The sequence below is a fragment of the Mizuhopecten yessoensis genome, unplaced genomic scaffold (assembly GCF_002113885.1).
Source record: "Mizuhopecten yessoensis strain PY_sf001 unplaced genomic scaffold, ASM211388v2 scaffold3807, whole genome shotgun sequence".
NCBI lineage: Eukaryota > Metazoa > Mollusca > Bivalvia > Pectinida > Pectinidae > Mizuhopecten > Mizuhopecten yessoensis.
The window spans coordinates 898-25511 of NW_018405229.1; the positions used below are offsets into that span (position 1 = coordinate 898).

At 34.6% G+C, this 24614-nt stretch overlaps 2 protein-coding genes across 2 annotated transcripts in view; one reads left to right on the plus strand and one right to left on the minus strand.

The window, feature by feature from the left end:
- Nucleotides 1–547: 547 nt before the first annotated feature.
- On the minus strand, nt 548–7996 carry LOC110448046 (zinc metalloproteinase nas-26-like; the record flags this gene model as incomplete). The annotated part of the gene is made up of 4 exons (XM_021494077.1): nt 7896–7996; nt 6848–6923; nt 3340–3373; nt 548–796 (listed from the first exon to the last, which is right to left on the minus strand). Coding segments are annotated over exons 1-4 (437 nt in total), but the record flags the coding sequence as incomplete, so codon positions are not given.
- A 13636-nt stretch (nt 7997–21632) lies between these two features.
- The window catches only part of LOC110448048 (zinc metalloproteinase nas-7-like), a 32749-nt gene continuing 29767 nt past the window's right edge, over nt 21633–24614 (plus strand). The window contains exon 1 of the mRNA XM_021494080.1: nt 21633–21774. Coding sequence (XP_021349755.1) covers nt 21694–21774 — 81 coding nt within the window. The 5' untranslated portion in view covers nt 21633–21693. The remainder of the gene's footprint in view (nt 21775–24614) is intronic.

The window sequence follows — 24614 nt, forward strand, 5'->3', positions numbered from 1 at the left end:
GTGTCACAGGTATACTTACCATCCTGTACGTTGTCCCTGTGTACCTGTATGTACTGGTCCTTGTCATGCCTCTGGTAAACTTACCATCCTGTACGTTGTCCATGTGTACTGGTATGTACTGGTCCCTGTCGTGTCATTGGTATACTAACCATCCTGTACGTTGTCTATGTGTACCTACAAATGTATATGTACTGATCCGTGTTGTGTCTCAGGTACACTTACCATCCTGTACGTTGTCCATTTTTACCTGTATGTACTGATCCCTGTCTTGTATCTGGTATACTTACCATCATGTACGTTGTCCATGGGTACCTGTATGTACTGATCCCTGTTGTGTCTCTGGTATACTTACCATCCTATACGTTGTCCATGTGTACCTGTATGTACTGGTCCCTGTCGTGTCTCTGGTATACTTACCATCCTGTACGTTGTCCATGTGTACCTGTATGTACTGGTTCCTGTTGTGACTCTTGTATGCTTACCACCATGTACGTTGTCCATGTGTACCTGTATGTACTGGTCCCTGTCGTGTCTCTGGTATACTTACCATCCGTACGTTGTCCATGTGTAACTGTATGTACTGGTACCTGTCGTGTGTCTGGTATACTTACCATCCTGTACGTTGTCCATGTGTACCTGTATGTACTGGTCTCTGTCGGGTCTCTGATGTTCAGGATACAGCCCCATTGTGACCACCAACAGAGAAACTATATCTCTCTCGTTAAAACAGTCGTCAGCTAGGTAAAGACACTGTCTTTTTTGTGTATTTTCCCCCACATCTTCAGTATAGCATACACTGGATAACACACCGTAAAAAGAGACAACAAATGAAGAATTCCCTGTTGGTTTTATTAACCATCAAACAATGGCCACTTCGAAACATTTCTGATAATGATAGATATAGCAGAACAGGTTTTGTTATCATGAAGCAAAAGTTTTCACTTCCATTTTAATGAACAAATGGTTCAAAAATGATTTTATAAAGGCCGGGTGAAACCACGTTGTTGTGTTGTATTTCCGTCTTCCTCGCCAATAATGTAGCTATATAGACGGAGGAATGGTCTTAGTTCGTCTATACAGCTACATTATTGGCAAGGAAGACGGAAATACAACACAACAACGTGGTTTCATCCCGGATATCGTTGCAATACTTCACAAAACTTCACAAATACAACTTAAGATCCTAACTCGATAAGTACCAGCGAGAGTTCAAATTCCGGGAAAAGGGGAGTGGAAACGTATCGTAAAGAAAGTCATTCGCTGAGCAGGCACTGTACTCATCTATTTGCTGAACCACAATTGTGATTTTTTACCAATAATATATACAGTAATATAACATATATTGAATCGAAATCGTATGGTCTGAAAAAGCCTATTATGCTGGTAAGTAAGTATCGGCTAAAATACTATATATATACATGGTGAAGCTGAATATTGGTGGTAGCGCATAACAGTGATATGAGCGTGCGTGTGTGAGGAAGGGTGCGTTCGTGTGTGTGTGAGGATGTGTGCGTGGGTTTGTGAGGTGTGTGCTTAAATGTATGAATGTGAGTGCGTGCGTGTGTGAGATAGGGTGCGTTCGTGGGTGTGTGAGGGAGTGTGTATGCGTTCGTGAGGTGTGTGTGTGTGCTTAAGTATGTGAGGGTGAGTGCGTGCATGTGAGAGGAAGTGTGCGTGGTCGTGTGTGTGATGATGTGTGCGTGCATAAGTCTGATGATTGGTGTGTGTGCGTGTATGTGCAAGGAAATATGCGCGCGTGTGTGGTGATGCGTGCGTGTGTGCGTGTGTGTGTGTTTGTGCGTCTGTGAGGATGCGTGTGTGTGGCCGTGCGTGTGTGCGTGGTTGTGCAAGGAAGTATGTGCGCGTGTGTGATGATGCGTGCGTGTGTGTGTGTGCGTGTGTGAGGAAGTGTGCGTGCGTGCGTGTGTGAGGAAGTGTACGTGCGTGCGTGTGTGAGGAAGTGTGCGTGCGTGCGTGCGTGCGTGCGTGCGTGCATGTCGGAGGGGGAGAATGTGTGTGAATGTTCACCTGAGATTTATATTCACTGAACTGAACCAAGGAAATTGTTTCCTCAGTGTCTACTGTTATTGTAAATGTGTATATATATAAATCATGTGTTTCAATGTTTACATTATATGTTAATGTACAATTCATCTCCATATCGGGGGAAAATAAAGATTGATGAAAACAACATCATCAATGATAAGTGTTAAACAGCGTGTGTGATCAATTTATACGTATATATAACATGTACATGTTCATTATTATCAAGCTATTCCAAATGATTGACAAAACCTATAACCCAAGTTTTGTTTCATTGTAACGACAACTGAGTACAAAAAACGGAAATACTTGGTATAAACATGTATAATCTTATTTACATTATGATAACCGTTAACAAGATATCCCAGATGGGTCTTGGCGCCCACCTTTGTACCATTTTTACTAGTTCTACGTCATCTCGATCTTTTCTCTTCTTTTCTCGTATCTGTTTGATCGGGTCATGTAAACAGAAAATGCATTTTGTGGTAACTTTTGATCTAAACTTAATACTGCTGTGTATAAAAGACAGCCTTCAAAGTGAGTTTGTCGTTTCACATATTTACTAGTATAGTACTTAATGTGAAAGAAATAGAAAAATATCTTCGCAAAATTAGAAAGATCTGTTTAATATTCCTGGGAAAAGTGATGATATTTCCTATTTATATCTAATAAAATGCAAGATGATCGCCCGCGACCACCTAAATTTTGCAATCAATTTCCAAATAATACATGCACAATTATGGACATAGGGGAATCTTCATATTTAATTTGAGAAATATCAGTCATCAGCGACAACAAACTTTTCACCTGGCGGCCATGTTGTTTTTAAAATCAGTTTCAATATAAAGCATGCAAAACAAGAGACCAATGGGAACCTTCCTTTAAAATGTGAGAAATATCCTACCGGTACTCTCTGAGAAATAGCAATAACAATCATGAACTGTAAATTACAAGATGGTTTCCTGTCGGTTATGTTGCTAAACGATCAGTCTCAAAAGTAAACAGGCAAAGCTATAGATCAAGGGAAACCTACATACATGTACCAAATAGATAGTCCCTCTAATACTTCCTGAGAAATAGATATGACAAACCTGAACAGTCAAAAATCCAAGATGGCTGTCTGTCGGTCATTTTTTTATCCGATCAGTCTCAAATGTACAAATGGCTACTATATATCAAGGGGAACCTACATATTAAACATGAGAAAGATCCCCACCTGTAGATCCGATGGCCATTTTTTTATCCGATCAGTCTCACAAGTATTTTATGCTCAACTATGGACCTAGGGGAACTTACATATCAAATTTGAGAAAGATCCATCCATCACTTTCTGAAACATAGCGGTAACAAGAATTATTAAATGACAACGAGGAAGGACGGACAGAAGGCGATTTGAATATGGCGGGCTAACATTGGACGAACGGTGTGCGATAGCAATCGTGGTTGGTGTAAATTGAGGAATGGCTTAACAAAATATAAGGTTTCGTGTTTAAACCTATAAACTTGCTAGTATGTTTCTATATTATCGCTACATTTATTAGCTTTTCTGTCTGCATATACTTTCTTAAATTAGTAAATGGTGTTTTCGGTGTTTTTTAAACAATCTTAATCGACACTTTTAAAATTACAATACAGTCCCGAATACAGGTTAACATAGCCACTTTGTACAGGTACCTGGACCGTAGTTGTCCTCAACCGGGGCACTTTCGTAACTCGTCGGGGTGTGAAAATCAATGTGAAGGGGAGCCATAGACCAAAACGATTGCAAATAACAAATACTTAGCGTCCAGTTGAGTATTCATAACATCAAAATGTCATTTACCTCTTCTGTTACCTGGGATCCAAACCTATTCTTAACAGTTTAACGGTCACGGTAATACTGTGTAACACGCATTGTAAAATTGTACATTATCTTAATTATTGTGATGAAAAATTACAGTTGTATATAGTGTGCATGATTGCATATGAGCCTTCCGTATTTTTTCCGTAATTTTGATCAACAAATTGTACCAAATTGCACAGTTGTGCGGAGAGAAGCGCACAACGGGGCGAACGATTGCTAAATCACACAGTTGTGCGCACCATGTGTGGACGATGTGCGGACGGTGTGTGAACGATGTATGCACGATTTGCGCATGCTAGTTTTAGTGCGTTGTTTCGGTCACACAACTTTATACTATCTACAATTAAGCTGTATGTTCAAATAAAACCAAAGAATGATTCAGACACTAAAAGGCAAATGAAATACATTAAAAAGCAGTGAGCACTTGCAAGAGTAAACTGTGATTTCAGTTTGGTTTTTGCATATTTTCTAATGTCTTTTTCAATTTATCAGGAATTATTCTATATAGAAACTCTAGTATTTCACTTTCCTCTTGTTTACCCTGCTTACCCATTTTTCAAACCAGGAATAAACAAGTGATGGGGACTTTCCCGATTCTTCTCTTTCTCTCTGAATAAGAAACAGGCACTTTCTCCAATATTGACTGCTTGCTCAATTTTCCGCATTGACTGCTCGATAAGGAGTCTTTGGTCGTCATCTACATAAATAAGTATGTTGTCAATCCAGAGTTAAAATAGTGTCAGTGATTGGATGATGTTTCCATTAAAACTCTTTTTTATCCTTAATTTTGGCATTTGGTAAGCTTTTATAAATAATCCATTTCAGTGAAAGATTATTTAAAGATTTTTGATATTGTTTATTGTTATATTAGTATATTGCAGTAAGGTTTTTTTATGCAATATAAGTAAGTTTATTCGTGCCTTTTGTTTTGAATGAAAAAAATGTATTTTAAATCGCAGAAACGAGATAAAAAGTCATACGAATAAGATATAGGCCAGGCGAAATATTGGTACCAAAATAGTCACTTAAAAAATGTTACCAGCTTAAAGATGTATCAAATCGATATGCAAAACTGTTTGATAGATTTGACAACTGTCGTGTTCAATCGCGTAATTACATAGTTAAGTCAAAATCTTGTAATTTCTTCGAAATTATAAATGATAATGATAACAATAAGTATATAGCCTTTTATAGGTATTGTTCAGTTAGATTTTGGTTGACACTGTAGTTGGCAGTAACAAAATCATCAGAAAAAAACATTATTTCAAAGTTTGTGCTAGTTTTGTTTCCATTTGCGTTTCTCTGGTAACGCTGTTTTTTTCTCCCACACTATATAATGAATTTCTGTGCATTAATCCTTAACATTCGTGCAATTATATTGAGAATATGCAAATTTGATCTTTACTTATAGGCGTACTTCAGGACACAGATTTTTATTATACTTTTTATAAGGTGTAGACTATCCTAATTGTCCAAATATTTCTTGGGCCTTCTGCTCCTGATTATCTTCACTCATATTAGGACTATCTTCGAGATAGCAGGCACTTGTACACTCTAGTCCATTTCCAAGGCATATATAATCTTTAGCCTTGTACGGACAGCCGGGCTTTGTTATTGCTTGTGTAGTACGTGGTAATATTTCGCATATATAAATTCTTATTCCGTTTTATTTTTAAAAATATTTAATTGTTCCCCTCAATTTAATCAGCCTGTATCAATTTTCCCATGAAATGAATTATATGTCATTCTAACAAAGAAAGGTCACTACATGTGTTGTTTCTAATTATTCATAACATAAGCATAAGACAATATATGACAAATACTAATACATAGGTAATCATTAGGTAATACTAAGGTATTATAATATAATACAAATACATAGGTTAGCTTACAGACATAAGTAAGCTAACTATACATATTTATTCAATAAGTATAACCTAGATTAGGTGAGTTGATAGGTTTTTACACCTCACCTTTCTTTACTGCTTACAAAATATCGTCAACACATATTTTCCAAAGTTTAGGACGCACCCATCCATAGCAGTTGTGATGGTTTTCTCCTCCAGAGGTTAGCAACAATAGGTGATACTGGGCTACCCGTTGAGACTCCTAACGTTTGTTGGTAAAAAGTGCCCATGAATGCGAAATATATTATAATGAGTATAAATTCCAACAACTCGATGATGTCGTGAGCAAAAAGGCGCCTTTTCTTACTCAGGGTTTCCCCCAGTTTTTTCACAGTTCTTCTTTTTTCCGCCAGTTGACCCAGAATGTCTTCAATCCATATTGATACACCGTGCCCAATGAAATCAGCGATATTATCTTGATAGAGCGATAATGTAATGGTCGTTTGTCAAGGGATAGAATCCAGATCCAGTCCTGATGTATTTTTACACTCAGAGAGCAATGCTAGTGATTTCTTTTGTCTCCACGTCTTTGTAAATTTTCATTAAAGTCATGCTAGGTACTATTTATGCGTTTTTATCTCGTTTGTATGACTTCAAATTCTGTTTGTACGATATTTAGTCTCTTTGAAACGACTTTCAATACCTATATGTATGTAGGACTGTAAACACGTACATACACATGCGAACTATTTTACACGTTCATGTACATACGACTGTATATTTAGTTTGTACGACTTTAGTTTGTACGACGTTTTTTCTCGTCAACCGTGTTTATACAACTTTTGTTTATCACGTACGTACGACATTTTACACGCACACACACAGACACCCAAGCACGAGTATGCGTGACTACGTTTGTTCTGTGCTCTGAGGTAAAATATTAATTATAAAGTGATGTTTTAAATCGAATTGAGGTATTTTTATCCTCTACATCGCTTTGTGTACCTTTGTTCGAATGCCGGCTATTTTTACGCTGCATTATGAGGTAAGGCATTAAAGCAAATCGAGGTATTTTATCTTACCACAAGGAAGAACATGTGTTGCCGGCTCTTACCATAATTACTGCCTATTGCGTAAAGCATCGTCTTTTTTGGCCATAACTTCAGGTGGTCACGTACGTCATTTCTTAGCTGTTAAAACAAGAGACAAACGCTCATTAATTTTTCGAGGCATTTTCAAAGAAGTGTCTCGAAATTTCAAGTGAGTATATATGCGATGTCTATATTTGAAGTAACTAATAGCAATTTCGAGTTAAGGTAATAGGATTGTGTCACCATTTCTCAATAGAATTTCTTAAAATTTTGTTTCGTACTAAATAGTACATAACGTACTTAGCTAAAGCAAATTACAGTTCGCACATACAGATGCGTATACACACGATACATTCGTACTTAATGACAATAGGATAAAATGCGTATTTAGTTCAGAGGAATACAGTGATGTATAATTAATTTGGACAAAATCCATCGTCTTTCCTTATCAAACGCGGTTAGCGGTATGAGACCCAATCGCTCAGATTTCTGTTCAGATATACTACTAAGAAAAAGAAATGATATTATATGGACGGAATTAACATCGAAAACACTATCATTTATATATATTATTCTGACTGATCTAGACAATAAGGGAATTATCGACAACATCATAAACTTTTGCAAAAATATTCGGAGTGCAAAATAGAATCAAATTGTAGTACATAGTAAATGGGAAAGGTACATAGTACAGCTGACTATTTTACATAGATTTTGTTTTGTATTTACTTAAACCTAATAAACATTTTATAACAAAAATATATACAAAGTAAAAAAAGATGTGTTACTGTTATAGATTATTCATTGACATATAAACATGCTATCTCCATGTTTAATAATAGCAATTTATCATTGCTTTGATATATTGCTCAGATATTCAATATTATAAAACATAATATATAACAATGTGTAAAATGTTACGGTATTAGTATTGTGTTGTTTAATGGGGTTGACTGATTAAGCTTTTCCAACTTTGATACATTATAACTAAATCAAGCACACGGAATCCTATCGTAACAGTTGTACTGCACGTTATATATGTTCAATATATGTTCTGAGTATGTTGCTTACCTGTGCGTTTCCTGATACATCTCCGTAGATGCTACAAACAGCAAAAAGCAGAAAACAGTACAATCTTATGTAAGCCATTCTATACGCAGAAGACAAGCTATACACAGACAACCCGGAAGGTTCTGATAGCAAACTCTGGTAACAGAAATATGCCACTTTTATGATTACCGTCTTGCGCAATATTTATACGATTGATCATTCAATGATAAGAATATTACACGAGTATAATATATTGACGTTGCAACGACTGAACAGACTAATGTGAACTTTCAGCCTTAATAAATTAGTATTGATGTATCTTATATACCTTAAAAATAGTGGTAAGTAATATCTATAAATAGTTCAAAAAGAATCGTTTACAAAAAAACGATGTAAATACAGAATCTTGCATCGGATGATTTCCTTCTTACCGATTCACTATTTTTGCAGCTCTTTCAGTCTCCTTATCTTTTGCAAGCCTGGCAAACATGAATTTACATATGTCAACGTTGTTTTTGTTGATTCCTTTGGTTATAATTAGATCGTGGGATAACAAATGAATAATTTAAATGAGCTAGAATTGCTGTTCTTATTTGCTTTTTATTTAATATCAAATAACATATCGAACAACTTATATCAATCACTCTAGTGGTTCGGTGTGAAGAACGCATGAGATCCTAACATGGGAGGAAATTTGAGTAATCCGAGAGAGCAAAAGTGGTCTCATACCTTTTTGTGTTCAATAAGGGAATATAAACCCGGATGAAGTGCTGAAAGGCAAGTGCGTTATGGACTGCACAAACAGTTTAAATCAAGATAACAAAGCTATAAAATATAAATTCCGATCCCGATCAACATCGGTATATTAGTTTTAAGGCTAACATGTGCTATCTTTGTTATAAAATATACACCGTAAGTCGTTGTAACGTTGATGTTTTAAAGTAATGTAACGTTCTTATCAGTGAACAATCAATTATGTAAATATTGTGCGAGACGGTGTTCACAAACAATAGTGTCGCATATTTCTGTTACTGGCTCGTGTTATCAGAACCTTCCGGGTCGGGTGTACATATCCAACAACATTATAGCAGTTTACATTTACACATCAAAAAAAATATGACTTTGAGAAAAAGTTTTCTGTTAGTATGACGTTTTCCAAATCAACTGCTTTATGCTGCTACATTGAGATAGTGTCTACCTGGAGGTAGCAACATACATATTAACAGAAAACTCATAGCATATAGTTTGGGTAACGTTCTGAATAATTGTATCCACTATACTGTATTTGAATTTTGTTGTCATTGTAGAATTGACGTGAACTCAAGCATATCCCGAAATATATAACAATGAATCATTTACATATTTACATATTTCAATCCTTGAATGAATAAGATGAATTCCATCAACTAATGTACAGCAGTAACCGTTTTGCAACTCAAATGTATGCTGCCGGTTAGAGTAAAATATTTTTATGTTACTTTGTAAGCCAACTATTCTTCCATGCCAAGGAGTACATGTTGTATTTGTTTGTCTCAGAAGTAAGGCCTGTTTTCTTTCATGCACATATAGTGTGTGACTCTGACTGATTACGTACTGTACACAGCTGCTTAAAAGTCGAAAGGTTAGGTACTTGCCGTTTTAAGCTTACCAAAATCTGAAGGTGTATTTAGCACAGGTTCATAATACCTTGCTTGCATCTTGCTGGCATAAGTCTCTACAAAACCTTGTGTTGCATCGCAGGCGTCAAATATGTCCAACAAATTCAAGCGAATTCTTCTTTTGATCGATAAGGCCCTGAATCGTGGTATTGTTCAGTAGCCTGCTGTCATAGCGTGGTACAGAATTTGCAAATACAAATACTTTTGACCGGTGTTGAAGATCGTATGAAATTTGAACGACTTCTGATGATCCGTAGGATCAAGAGCTATAACATTTGGCCAGTAGCGTGTTGGTATGTAGTGCAACAAAACCTGTGAACATATATGACATGTAAGCTTATTATAGGTCTCAATAGTTATATTTGCAGCATGTACACCTTTTGTCATGATATTAACACAGAGAAAGGTAGACATAATAATATTTCGTGACATGACAAAAGGTGTTCATGCTGCAATTAACCGAAATTGAAGATGAATTCCATTTTTTTACTTTAATGTCCTTTTTATTAAGATTGACATAAAAATATTTTAAGAAATACTATTATTGAAAACCTAGTGTGTTCAAGTTAGTTCAACTAATAAGTGTAAACAACATTAAGGAAATAATTAAAACGGGAAAAATTGTACATTCAGCATTCAAGGAAGATTAATTATAAACTGGTTAATTTGAGCATTTAAACACTCCGTTATGGTCCACTCTCTGTTTGTTTGCATAAATTCTACATATCTATGTTGTATTTGCATGTTATGGGTCGGAAGGCTTAGGGAATAAAGGTAGCAGAGTACAGTAGAGGGTTGTGGCCATGGGTGATATTTTTGTTAAATGGCTAACCCCTGTATAATGATATGTAAAAAAAATATAAAAATAAAACTGTACTAAAATTGGTATAAGCATGATGAAGTGGGCTATGTGAGCTTCACATTTGTAAAAAAGAAAGAAGATTTCTTTGGTTCGAGAATAAAATTTTGGCCATAATACGAAAGGGTGCGTACACATGAAAAGCTAGCTTTACAGGAGGTAAAATTTTGACAACAGCACACGACGCAAAATTGCAAAAAATCAAGTTCTACAATTTTACTGCGACCCAGATAATTCTGCAACCAGGTAGGTAATCTTTAATTTCAGACAGAGCTTAGGAAAAAAATTACTACTTGCGGGGGTCAAATTTTGGGTTAAAAATAGCATTTTTTGGCATTTTTTGGTAATTTTTGATGTGGTAACCATGGTTTTCACACAAGTGACATACATAGAAAAAAGAGGTTTATACACTTCTCAGTGCTTTATATGTATTGTAAATGTAATGCAGTTTACAAATATATATACATGTATACATGTGTTGTGTAGGGTAAAACCGCTGTGTTTACATTTCCTCGACATGTGCCTTGTTTATCAGAGTCGGGCCATTTCTACTGTATTCTGCTACCATATACACATAGAACTTGATTTTTTCTGAAAAAATCCCTTTTTATGCTTGATTCAGCTTCACTTTCATTCATTAATACTTAAAACTACTCAAAAACGCCAAAAAACCCGTTACATAGATTGGTCTATATATAGGTCATTAGCCTGTTACCTGTGGATGTATAAAGAGAGGTAACTCGCGCTTTCACAGGCACTTGTGAAATTCTGCAATTCATCACATATGTGTCAATTATGTTATTGGTAAAGTTGATACCAAACATCAAATAGTTCACAGGCTATCTCCTGATGCATTCATACTAGATTTCAGTCTGTTTCACTCAGTTCAGCACCCGGTAGCCATGGTTACTAATACATAAAGTTGTATTTATTGAAAATAGGTAAAAATGGGTAAAATATCTGTTTCCATTTTAATTACACTATTTTAGATGTTTTTTTCCACTTGATTCAGCATACAGATGAAATAAGCAAAGTCAGTAATGTCAATAAATTTTATTTCCATAATTACAGCTGAAGAAAATCTTTTTTTTCTAGCGAAATATGTTAAATGAACAATTTCTGAGGGTCACTGTCAATTCTAGGCGAGGAAAGTAAATAACGGTTGCTATGGTGGCACTTGTCTGATTTCTCAGAATATCTTACATTTCTGTGCTGTTCATCGGTTACGGGAAGTGTGTCTGTTGCTAGTTTGTTGTTGAGATGGGTTTCCTAGTGTTCAATATTTTGATATCAGTGATCCTCGATGATGTCATAGATGCCCATTGATGACGTCATAGTTATGATGACATCACAGTTACTATGACGTCATCAAACAAGACAGTAACATCATAGTATCACTGTACTGTTTGTTTTCTACATGCACATGATCTCAAGGCATCATATTTCACCCAAAAAGAAATTTTATTCATGAAAACTACAAACCTATTCAAGTTTTCATTTTTCAGATTACCTCCCTTTGTTGGTAGTTTGAGAGCAGAATTGGTAAATACACTTTTCAGGAGAATTCATATTACTCGGTCACTATTAAAGTGAGAAAGGAAACGGATACATCATTGTGTTCATTGTCGCATTTTCCAGACATTTAAAAGGTTTTGATTAAATTTTGGGGAAAAAAAAGTGATGTATAAGGTAGCAGAGTACAGTAGAGGGTTGTGGCCATGGGTGATATTTTTGTTAAATGGCTAACCCCTGTATAATGATATGTAAAAAAAATATAAAAATAAAACTGTACTAAAATTGGTATAAGCATGATGAAGTGGGCTATGTGAGCTTCACATTTGTAAAAAAGAAAGAAGATTTCTTTGGTTCGAGAATAAAATTTTGGCCATAATACGAAAGGGTGCGTACACATGAAAAGCTAGCTTTACAGGAGGTAAAATTTTGACAACAGCACACGACGCAAAATTGCAAAAAATCAAGTTCTACAATTTTACTGCGACCCAGATAATTCTGCAACCAGGTAGGTAATCTTTAATTTCAGACAGAGCTTAGGAAAAAAATTACTACTTGCGGGGGTCAAATTTTGGGTTAAAAATAGCATTTTTTGGCATTTTTTGGTAATTTTTGATGTGGTAACCATGGTTTTCACACAAGTGACATACATAGAAAAAAGAGGTTTATACACTTCTCAGTGCTTTATATGTATTGTAAATGTAATGCAGTTTACAAATATATATACATGTATACATGTGTTGTGTAGGGTAAATCCGCTGTGTTTACATTTCCTCGACATGTGCCTTGTTTATCAGAGTCGGGCCATTTCTACTGTATTCTGCTACCAAAGAACGTTGAACATTGAAAGCTTGTTCATTACCATTTCCAAAACTACCTAGCTTTACGAAATTGGTCAAGAAATAAAGACTTTAGAAACGTGTGCAAATATCATGTATATTCAGTGTCCCAGTCGTTCACCTCTTAGTTTATTGGTAAAACTAATTGAGATGTGTAGAAATGAAATATAATAGACTATTCAGTGCCCCAGTTGTACACCTGCAATTCTTGTAAAATAATTTAAATGTGTATATATGATATGGACTGTTCATTGTTCAAAACACGCACTTGTATATGTTGGTAAAATTTGAATTAAATCGTTAATCATGATCGTACAGTTGCAACTTTATGTAAACGAGATTATTTTACTCCGAAGTCTATTAGTCCTTCCCTTGAACATGACGCTGGTAATATATCAGTGCCGAAAGCACAGTTCAGCTAATATCGCAAATGCAGGCATTTCGGTTTTTTTTAGAGTTTTTTTTATGTATATCTGACCGCTGTGACATGGAAAGCAGTTGATGGTCAAATTTCTGATTTTAAGCAATCCAGCAATCTACTGGCCTTATATCGCGATCCTAGGTCTTTGGGTTTTTCAGAAGAGATATTTTGAATAGAGTGGCAAAAATAACTTTTTTGTTTCGAAATGGTGGTATAAAAGTGGCTGTATAGCAATGTTGATATACGAGTGGTTGATGAATTCAACTACCTTGGATTGTTATTCACTTACAACGTTATTTTATCAAACACAAAGCCTACTTAGAACAAAGAGTTTAGCCGAATGATGAACGGATAATTAATATCAAAACTCAAAAGATAGATTTAATGATGTATACAACCAGGAATTAGTCAGGTATCACGTGGTTACCTATATCAACATTTCGTTGATAAATTATGTTCAAGGTAGTTGAATTCATCAACCACTCGTATATCAACATTGCTGTACAGACACTTTTATACCACCATTTCGAAACAAAAAAGTTATTCGTGTTTTATCAACATTTAGTTTCAACATTTTTGTATAATACCAAAGCATCTTACATACTTTGAAGAGACTGCGGTGCCTCTGCAATCAAAACTGTATTACATACATTTTAAAAACATGTTTATCAAACCTATTTCTATTGATTGACAATTTCTCTAATAAAACACACTCACAGTCAGTTACATTAAGACTATACAAGATCGGTGACAAAAGTTTTCCTTAAAATAGTTCGATCGGGTTTTGGTAGTATTCTGTCAAAAATCCATCATATTTGATACAAGATTTAACATTTTCATATAAAGATTGTATAATTTTCAACATTTTCCCATCAATTCCCTGTTTAATCAGTTTCGACAATAAACAACTTATATTCATCAGATCAAAAGCATTTTTGTAATCGATGAAGCAGCAATATTTTTTTTCTGTTTTAGTGTTTTATTAAATAGTGTCTGCAGCACAAAAATTGCATCTTTCGTCGAAATACAAGGTTTAAATTATATTTTAGCATCTGTTATTTAAGCATTGAACTGTTTTTGTATGGTATTTATGATCTATTTGAATGACACAGCTTTGCAAGCAAACAACATAATGCGCGCTAGCGCATTATGATTTGTTTGCTCGCAAAGCTGTGTCATTCAAATAGATCATAAATACCATACAAAAACAGTTCAATAATTATATTTACGTTTTCTCTGCCTCTTATGTTCTTTTTTAACTTATAATTTATAATTAAAATTAAAAATGCCCGCCTTATCGACAGTCCACACAATTTCGTTCAATAGTTTGAACAGCGTATTGTCGCGTGCTGATTGGCAAACAAAGTAGTACTTTGACATTTTCACAAACACTTCAAATTTATTCCACAATTTAGTATCAATACAATTGCGTATGATATGTCTATAGGGTGATTCCAGTTTTTCAATAGAAATCTGAGCTGAAAGTTAGATTTGAAATTGTTTCGATTTTCCCCCGGAACAAATTTCGCGCATGGATAAATACAGTGAACACCGTGAATGGGACCTTGACCTCCACGAGGGAGTTATTTTTGGAAGTTAATTCGAACTTTTCTCTTTGCTCATTTTGTGAAGAATCCAGGCGTGAATGTATTTGTTGATTGTATGGGAACCCGACAACAGTCGGTAGATTCTATAACAGCATCGTTATTTGACATGTCGTCTGAAACTGAGGAACCGTGGATCCGAGACGCGTGAAACTGATAGCGTTTGAAGTGAGTGATCTTGCGACGGAGCACAGGTTCGTTACAAATGTCTGAAATGACGAATGTTTATGTGTGCTGTGACTCATATCAGTAGGTCTGTAACATATGTGTCAGTAGGTCTATAGAATATGTGTATTTCAGACATTTATAACGAACCCCTGTTGATCAGTGCAGTGTAACAGACGATATTTCTGATAAATTGCATGAGCGTTAAAATTGTTTCCATTGCCGGCATTGGTGATTTCAACCGATGTGCATTTTGTACGATATTGCAGACCTTGGTCTTGTTTTCGTTGTAATAAAAGTGTTTTTTATTTTATTTTTTATTTTGCACATAAATTTACAATGACATTATCAAATCTCACAATGCCCAGCGATATTTCAGCAGCCGTCATGTTAATTTACATTGGATATTGTAGTTCCGGTCAGTGTTGTAATTAATACGCTAAGAATTTAGTCTCGTGCGGCATGGTAATTATGTCTCGTGCGGCATGGTAATTAAAGTCCCATCAACAACACAGCTCTCAAAGAGGCTACATAGTGACAATGCCATGCAAATGTAAATATAATGTTGTATTTTGTTTCCCATTTAAATATTGTTTTATTAAGCACTGACCTATACCGCTAAAAAGTGTTACACCTCTGTAATTATTGGGATCATCCAGATCCAGTTTGGAAAATATTCTTTAAAATACATGTAATATACGGCAATAATTCAATCTTACAATCGATACACAATTCATTTTAAATGTTATCATCACTTCAATGTATTTGTTCCTTTTAGGATTTCTGATTGCTGCCTCCACTTCGTCTACTATGATTGGAGCATCTAATTCTTCAAAAAAGGTACTACCAGTAATAACTAAGGGAGTTAATACGTTAGAATTGTCAATCTAGTCCGAGTTCATGTTTTTGAAATGCGAATCAAATTCATCTTTACAAATATTTGATTGTGTGACCTTGCTTTCGGCTTAGCGAAATGTTTATGAAATAACTTTGGATCGTTTTTGGGTATCAAGTCCAATATATTACATTCGTGTCTTCTTTACCGCTGTTTCAATTTTTTTTCAAGTCTGTTACAAACTGATTGTATCAGTTATTGATGGCTTTCCTACGACTTAAATTTGTTAAAGCTTGACATTGCTGTTTTGTACTCTTTATACCTTTTTCTTACATTCATTTGTAAACCATGGTTTGTCAATAGATTATGTAGTCCTACATGTTTTAAGATCTTTATTTTTATCAAATGTTGAATAGACTTTACTTACATCGCAATTTTGGTAACACTAATGTATTGATAACCTTACTAAAAACATGAGTTATGTCACATATTTGCTAAATGCTATCTGCATTTTCATTAGTTTTGTTTATAACGACAACATTTCCATGGTTCCATTTTATTCACTCACCTAGATGTATGTTTATATGTTTTACTTAAACGTTGTTCTTGATTATAATTAAATCGGAGTTAAATGGAGCAGACCAGAAATCGTTACAAAATTCCCCGAGCTGAAAAAGCAGATGTCGTGAAAAAAATCAACATGCGTTAAGAGATCATCGATCGCAATTTTACCATTTCTACTGTAAAATGTAACACTTCCCTCTTTATCTCCGGTGTGACGACCGTTTAAAATACGCATACCCGAACTTTTTGCACAAAGACAACAATCTCCTACCAAATATATTATCAAATTCGTACATGTTCTTACGATCGACTTCATTTTCATCGTTCTTGTAATCAAACTTTTCTAGTTTTCAGTAAGTTTTAAATATATTGTTAGAAAAGGTAAAATAGAAACACTGAATATTTCGTGCCATCAATACACATCTAAATTAGATAGCTTACGCCTACTGAAATACACATTGTATTTCTTATTTTCTTACTTTTCAGTTAAGTTTTCTTAAGCGGTTCTTCAGTAATGATGTTACTCATACAGTTTCCAATACCTTCAATATCTACTGGTGTACAACTCCACTAAACACACCTAGGTTTTTATATCAAAGCTACATCAAATTTTCTATAGATAAACATAGAAGTGTCTGCTACATTGTGTTATTTAACTTTGTCTACAAACTTTTATGTAATATACAGTGTACACTATATTTTATAATTGAACATGTATACCTGCAAAATTTGTATCAAATAATTGTAAATAATTTCCATTTATCTTCAAGAACATTTCTACGTGTTACTTAATCGAGTCCCACACGTTCTCGTTCGTTGTAATATTTGCTAACCTTCTGGTCATTTAATCACAGTGAATACGTTATTTTTCTATTTAAACTTTGGTTGATAAAACGTTTCTATATCCTCCACGTAAATTATAATCACAATCAATATTATGGACATTGCACATATACAATCTCTTCGACTGTCTCATAATCTACTTGACTGGATCGTAAAACATTCTATATCATCATCATCAGATGCACCGAAGTCAAATTGAGTCCGTATTTACAAAGGGTCCAAAATGTTACCAACTGGTAGGATCGAGTGTCAGACCACTTATTTGGAGAGAAGATAACACTGGTTGAGGGTTCCAGATTTATTGCGGGAATCATACAACTTACAATGATAAGTCATAACACATTGTATGCTTCAAGCCTATACAGATAATACAGGGCTATTCATATAATATGAACACTGGAAACATGTGATGTTTGTTCCCATGAAATGGACAATCATTTCAGAACTTCATTTTATAAACAAAATTGTATTGTTGTTCTTAACTTCCACCAAATAATACTAGTAATGGTTCCTAACTTCCACCATATATAATACTATATGATGGTTCTTAACTTCCATCATATATTATACTAGTGATGGTTCTTAACTTCTACCATATATAATACTAGTGATGGTTCTTAACTTTCACCATATGTAATATTATATGATGGTTCTTAACTTCCATCATATATTATACTAGTGATGGTTCTTAACTTCTACCATATATAATACTAGTGATGGTTCTTAACTTCGACCATATATAATACTATATGATGGTTCCTAACTTTCATCTTACTAACTGTACTTGTCTAGGGATATTTATCTTGAACTAATGAACACTTGAACTTATAAACACTTATACTAAATATCAAGTTCAGAGGTAATCAACAACAATGCCAACAGGAATCTATAAAACATTTAAACCAAGTTGACACCTGTATTATAATTATAGTGGACTGGTACAGAAAATGCACTATGTATTGGAAATTGGAAATAAAAACTGTTCCCCACATGACGGATTACACCAGCATCAAACTCTTAATAATAACTAATTGATAGCATCATTGACTAGATATATACAATTGTACTAGTGATGGTTCAACTTTGACACATCACCAACTCAATACAACTATAAAACATAAGTAGAGATAGTAGTAATCCATTATCTTCCCATTCATTCCTTGCTAAATAATAATAACTACCTTTCCCTGATTATTACTCGAGGATAAACTTAGATAAAGGTATTATTCAGGCTAAGGTAATTCATTACACATTCTACAGTTGATTTCCAGTTGCTACCAACAGCTGCTAACACATTGAGTGTTCATTCATGGGCGCAGCCATGATGGATTATGACGTCAATAACATCCAGCTATTTATAGAACTTTCAAAACTGTTCAGAACATTAGGAATAAGAAAATAGCAAACTTCTCTATGTTTCCCTACACGCGCAATAATAGAAACACATACACTATAAAATCTTTAATAAAGCAAAGCAAGTGTAACACTAAGACAAAAACATGAATTGCAAAATTGAAATATCAGTTGTCCATCGCTTTTATTTTTTAAAATAATTTCTTGTTGAAAATCAAAATCTTCCGAGTAATATTAATTGGTCAGAATATATATCGGATGGAGTGTTGTAACGATTTATCATGCTAATGAAATTGATGCCTACGGCTAAAGTCACAAAAATCAAATATATTACAGATTTATTAACATTATATAAAGAACCATTTGGTCTAAAGCAATAATGTCTGTATATTTCATTCAGATGCAAATAATGATATAATCCCCTGCGTTGGGGCAAATGGGATAAAATTATTTGCATATGGTGCGTTTTCTTATAAATTACAGTGTAGAGCACAGCACAACGCAAACAAAAATTCAAATGTTGCTCAAACTCTATGCTTATTGGTCTTCCTAAAACTTCCTCCACAGCAGTGACTGCTCAGTGTTTAGGGTCATTTGATATGTGGAGCGAAGTGGAGAGAAGGAAACTATTATTTTGGAACAAATTGTGTTTAGGTGGTTCAAAATTTTTATGGAAAACACTTTTTATTATTAGACTATGCCAATTTATGTATGGTAGTTCATCAACTACTCAAATAGGATTTCTGCCTGATATATATAACATAATGGTTAAATTTAATATAGAGTCATTTATCAATGACTATGTTCTAAATATATTCGTACCACCGATGTTATGCTGGAAACGTTTCATTAATAGATTTATATATGATTTTTATTATATAAGGTGGACAGATAAACTAAATACACGTGATGAACATAAGAGATATGCTGCTATCCATAGTGATCCGGGAATAAATCCAATATTGCAACTAAGCACTAAACAAATTTCTCAACAACATGTATGGGATCTAGTAGAGTTATTTAAATACTCAATATCTTGTGAGAATGAATTGGTTATATGTAAGATATGTGAGAAAACAAGTAAAGATATTGTGTTGCATTTTATATTAGAATGTCCAGGTTTATACTTAAGCCGTGATAAAATGATGGATGGTGTTGTAAATGCTATAGAAGTATTGTCATATGTACAGTTTTCAGAACTAAGCATTGAAGACCAGTGCAGCTTTTTACTTGGCGATCATTCACATGTATACTTGACTGATATAGAGTGGGAAACACTAATGATAAATATGGCTGGAAATATCAAAGGAATGGTATGTGAGATGGAGAGTTTTCTATAATTAACCTATTGATGTATATATAAGTGTAAACGTATATATGTAAAAGATGTATGAGGAATATATATTGTAGTGAACATTTTGTATCATGAATTATATAATGCTGTTATACGAATGTCCAATACGTCATTATTTAATACATTTACTTCTCAAAACGATGTTTATATATAAATTAAGACACATTTTGTAAAACAGTTTTGACATATGAAATCTCCTAAAGGAGGAAATAAAGAATGTCTGTCTGTCTGTCTGTCTATGCTTAGAGTATTCAAGATTCAAGATTCAAGAAGCTTTATTTAACGTCGCATATACATGTAACATAATAACATTAGCACTGTAGTGCTATTCTTGCGACAAAACATATATAAAATTTAACAAGGATCACAGTACTTATGAATAACTATAAAATCAGGACAACAATTCAAATTAGATATGCTAAAATTATACATTAGAGCATATGATATCACACTTGAATGTCACACAAGTGTTATGAAAGACAAGTTAAGACACTATACTAGTGTAATGTACTTATATGCTAATGTAGCAAAGTGTAAAAATTTACAGGATATACACTAATATAGTGTGAATTAAAAAGAGACAATGAAGTCATAAATAGAAACAAGAGCTATAATTATGATATTGTAAAAAAGTAATGATCTTTTAAATAATGGAGCTCAAATCTAAAATAAATATCAATTATATAACAAGTATATTACTGAAGTACATTAAATTAAATAACACAAGCAGCAGTGAAATTAAATTAAATATGCTGTTTAAATGTCTGCTGATACCTCCAGGTAGACGATACTAGCAGTCAAAAGCAATAGACAACTCGATTTGATTAAAGTCGTCCTAACAGAAAACTTTTTTTCAGAGTAACATTTTTTTTTATGTGAAAGTGTAAAACATTATAATGATGTTGGATATGGACACACAACCCGGAAGGTTCCGATAACATGCACTGGTAACAGAACTATACTACATCGTTGTTTGTAAACACCGTCTCGCACAATGTTTACATAATCGATTTTTCAATGATAAAATTATTAAATCAATTTAAAGTATCAACGTGACAGCGGCATTAGGTGTATATGGTTTTATAAAGATATCTTAGGTAATCATTAAAACTAATAAACAAAAAGTGATATGATCGGAATTTATATATTATTTCTTTATGCCATTAATGGCGCAATGCAGTGCATAATGCACTCGCCTTTCAGCACGTCGTCCGGGTTTAAAACCTGATTGAACACGAAAAGCTATGAGATTGCTTTATTGACGACTTTTGTTTCCTCATGTTTCTCCAGTTTCCGCCCATGTTATGATCCCATGCGCACTGCACAATGTGCCAATTATGATCAAAGTTGTCTCATAGCACGAATCAATGGGGAAATATTGATGCGGTCAAAATTGAAAATAAAGTAGCATAGCAATATTTAAACTGTTTCCTCAAAAAACAGCCCACAAAGTAAATGAATAAAAATGCAAATACAAATGTTTTTCATCAACCATTCTTATTCAAACTATCGATTTATATTGCTTACCAATATTTTTGAAGTATATAATATATTAACTATGATATATTTAAGCTGAAAGATGCCATAATAAACAGTTTGACATTACATATATTCAGTTGTTGTAACGTTTATGTATTACACTCGTGTAATATTCTTATCAATAAATGGTCAATCGTATATACATTGCGCAAGACGGTAATCAAAAGAGAAGCATATTTCTGTTACCAGAGTTTGCTATCAGAACCTTCCGGGTTGTCTGTGTATATCTCACGGTCATTGTGTGTATACTGTAGCTTGTCTATTACGTGGAGAATGGCCTGCATCAAATTGTACTGTCTTCTGTTTTTTTTTGCTGTTTGTAGCATCTACGGAGATGTGTCAGGAAACGTACAGGTAAGCAACATACTCAGAATATATATAGAACATATATAACGTGAGGTATAACTGTTACGATAAGATTCCGTGTGCTTGATTTTCATCAAAGATATAATGTATCAAAGTTGAAAAAGCTTAATCAGGTACAAATGTAACCCCAAATAAACGATACAATACCAATACTGTAACATTTTACACATTGTTATATTATGTTTTATAATATTGAATATCTGATACTTTCACAGCAATAATAAACTATTAAATTGGACACACAAAAACACATATCTTAGAGTATCTAAAATCATTATCCAAAAAAGGGTCAAATTGACTAAAATATCAAAAATATCTTTTTGTCAAGACCCATATATGGTAGAATCAAATACTCTTCATAGATGGAAGGGTCCTACCAAACTTGTGAATTTCTTGACCCTGGGGTCTCACGTTCCCCCCTGGGGAGGGGGGGGGGAGACTTTACTATAGTCTATATAGGGGAAACACGTTTTGGACCAACATTTGTTTAATTTCCATTGGAAGTAATTCAATTTGGGTTAGCATTATCAGTATTGGATAGCAGTTTGATGATATGCACATATCAGCTCTGACTGACCCCTAGGGGCTTATGGGTGGGGCCAAAAAGGGCCGAATTGATTGAAATTTCAAAAATCTTCTTCTCAAGACCCAGATATGGTAGAATGAAACACTCTTCATAGATGGAAGGGTGTTAAGGTGCTCTACCCAAATTGTGAATTTTATGACCCTATGGTTCTTACGTTTGCCCCTGGGGAAGGGGAGGGTGCAAAATTAATTATGGCAAATGATACTATGAATATTACATGTTGATAACTTGATTGGAATTATAGCCCTGAGTTGACAGTTTGATACTTTTAAAATTTGAAGCCAGCTCTAACCCCAAGGGCGCCCAAAGGAGTCAGTGTGCTAAAATTTCTTCATTTTATTTGTTTAGAATTAGAAGTGCTAGTTTGAAATATTTTTCAGTCTTAAATCTGTATGCTAGATATTGAATAAGGTTGTTTTATTGTTTTTTGTCACTTTGAATAAATCTTCTGTTCATGTTTTAAAAACAAAAATCAACTCTCTGTATAAATATATCAGAACTCGGGTGACCGTTAAGGCCCATGGGCCTCTTGCTGTTCAATGAATGCGTACTGTATTGATCGTTTAGGAGGTAAGCACATTCTGTGAACAGGTATTGATAAATGCCTCCTAAGTACGCACTGCCTACTTCTTTCACACAGTATGAATTATGTTCTTCTCCTCTAAGTACCCACTGCATTCTTCTTTCTCTCAGTATGGACTGTGTTCCTCTACTCTAAGTACGCACTGCGTCCTTCTTTCACTCAGTATGAACTGTGTTCCTCTACTCTAAGTACGCACTGCATTCTTCTTTCACTCAGTATGAACAAGTTCCTCTACTCTAAGTACGCACTGCGACCTTCTTTCTCTCAGTATGGACTGCGTTCTTCTCCTCTAACTACGCTCTGCATACTTCTTTAAGTCAGTATCAAATGTGTTCTTCTTCTCTAAGTACGCACTGCGTTCTTCTTTCACTCAATATGAATTATGTTTTTCTTCTCTAAGTACGCACTGCGTTCTTCTTTCACTCAGTATGAACTGTGTTCCTCTACTCTAAGTACGCTTTTCATTCTTCTTTCACTCAGAATGAACTGTGTTCTTCCCCTCTTAGTACGTACTGCGTTCTTTTTTACTCAGTATGAACAGTTCTTCTCTTCTAACTACGCACTGCATTCTTCAATCATTCAGTATAAACTGTGTTTTTCTTCTCTAAGTACGCATTGCATTCTTCTTTCACTCAGTATAAACTGTGTTTTTTCTCCTCTTAGTACGCACTGCATACTTCTTTCTCTCAATATGAACTGTGTTCTTCTCCTCTAAGTACGCACTGCATACTTCTTTCACTCAATATGAATTGTGGTCTTTTTTCTAAGTACGCACTGCGTTCTTCTTTCACTCAATATGAACAAGTTCCTCTACTCTAAGTAAGCTCTTCATTCTTCTTTCACTCAGTATGAACTGTGTTCTTCTCATCTAAGTACACACTACATTCTTCTTTCTCTCAGTATGAACTGTGTTTTTCTTCTCTAAGTACGCATTGCATTCTTCTTTCACTCAGTATAAACTGTGTTCTTCCCCTCTAAGTACGCACTGCATACTTCTGCATCTCAATATGAACAGTATTCTTCTCCTCTAAGTACGCACTGCATACTTCTTTCTCTCAATATGAACTGTGTTCTTCCCCACTAAGTACGCACTGCGTCCTTCTTTCACTCAGTATGAACTGTGTGCCTCTACTCTAAGTACGCACTGCATTCTTCTTTCAATCAGTATGAACTGTGTTCCTCTACTCTAAGTACACACTACATTCTTCTTTCTCTCAGTATGAAATGTGTTCTTCCCCTTTTAGTACACACTACATTCTTCTTTCTCTCAGTATGGACTGTGTTCCTCTACTCTAAGTACGCATTACGTCCTTTTTTCACTCAGTATGAACAAGTTCCTCTACTCGAAGTACGCACTGCATACGTCTTTCTCTCAATATGAACTGTGTTCTTCCCCTCTATGTACGCAATTCATTCTTCTTTCACTTAGTTTGAACACGTTCCTCTACTCTAAGTACGCATTGCATTCTTCTTTCACTCAGTATGAACTGTGTTCCTCTACTCTAAGCACGCACTGCGACCTTCTTTCTCTCAGTATGAACTGTGTTCCTCTACTCTAAGCACGCACTGCGACCTTCTTTCTCTCAGTATGAACTGTGTTCCTCTACTCTAAGTAGGCACTGCGTCCTTCTTTCACTCAGGATGAACTGTGTTCCTCTA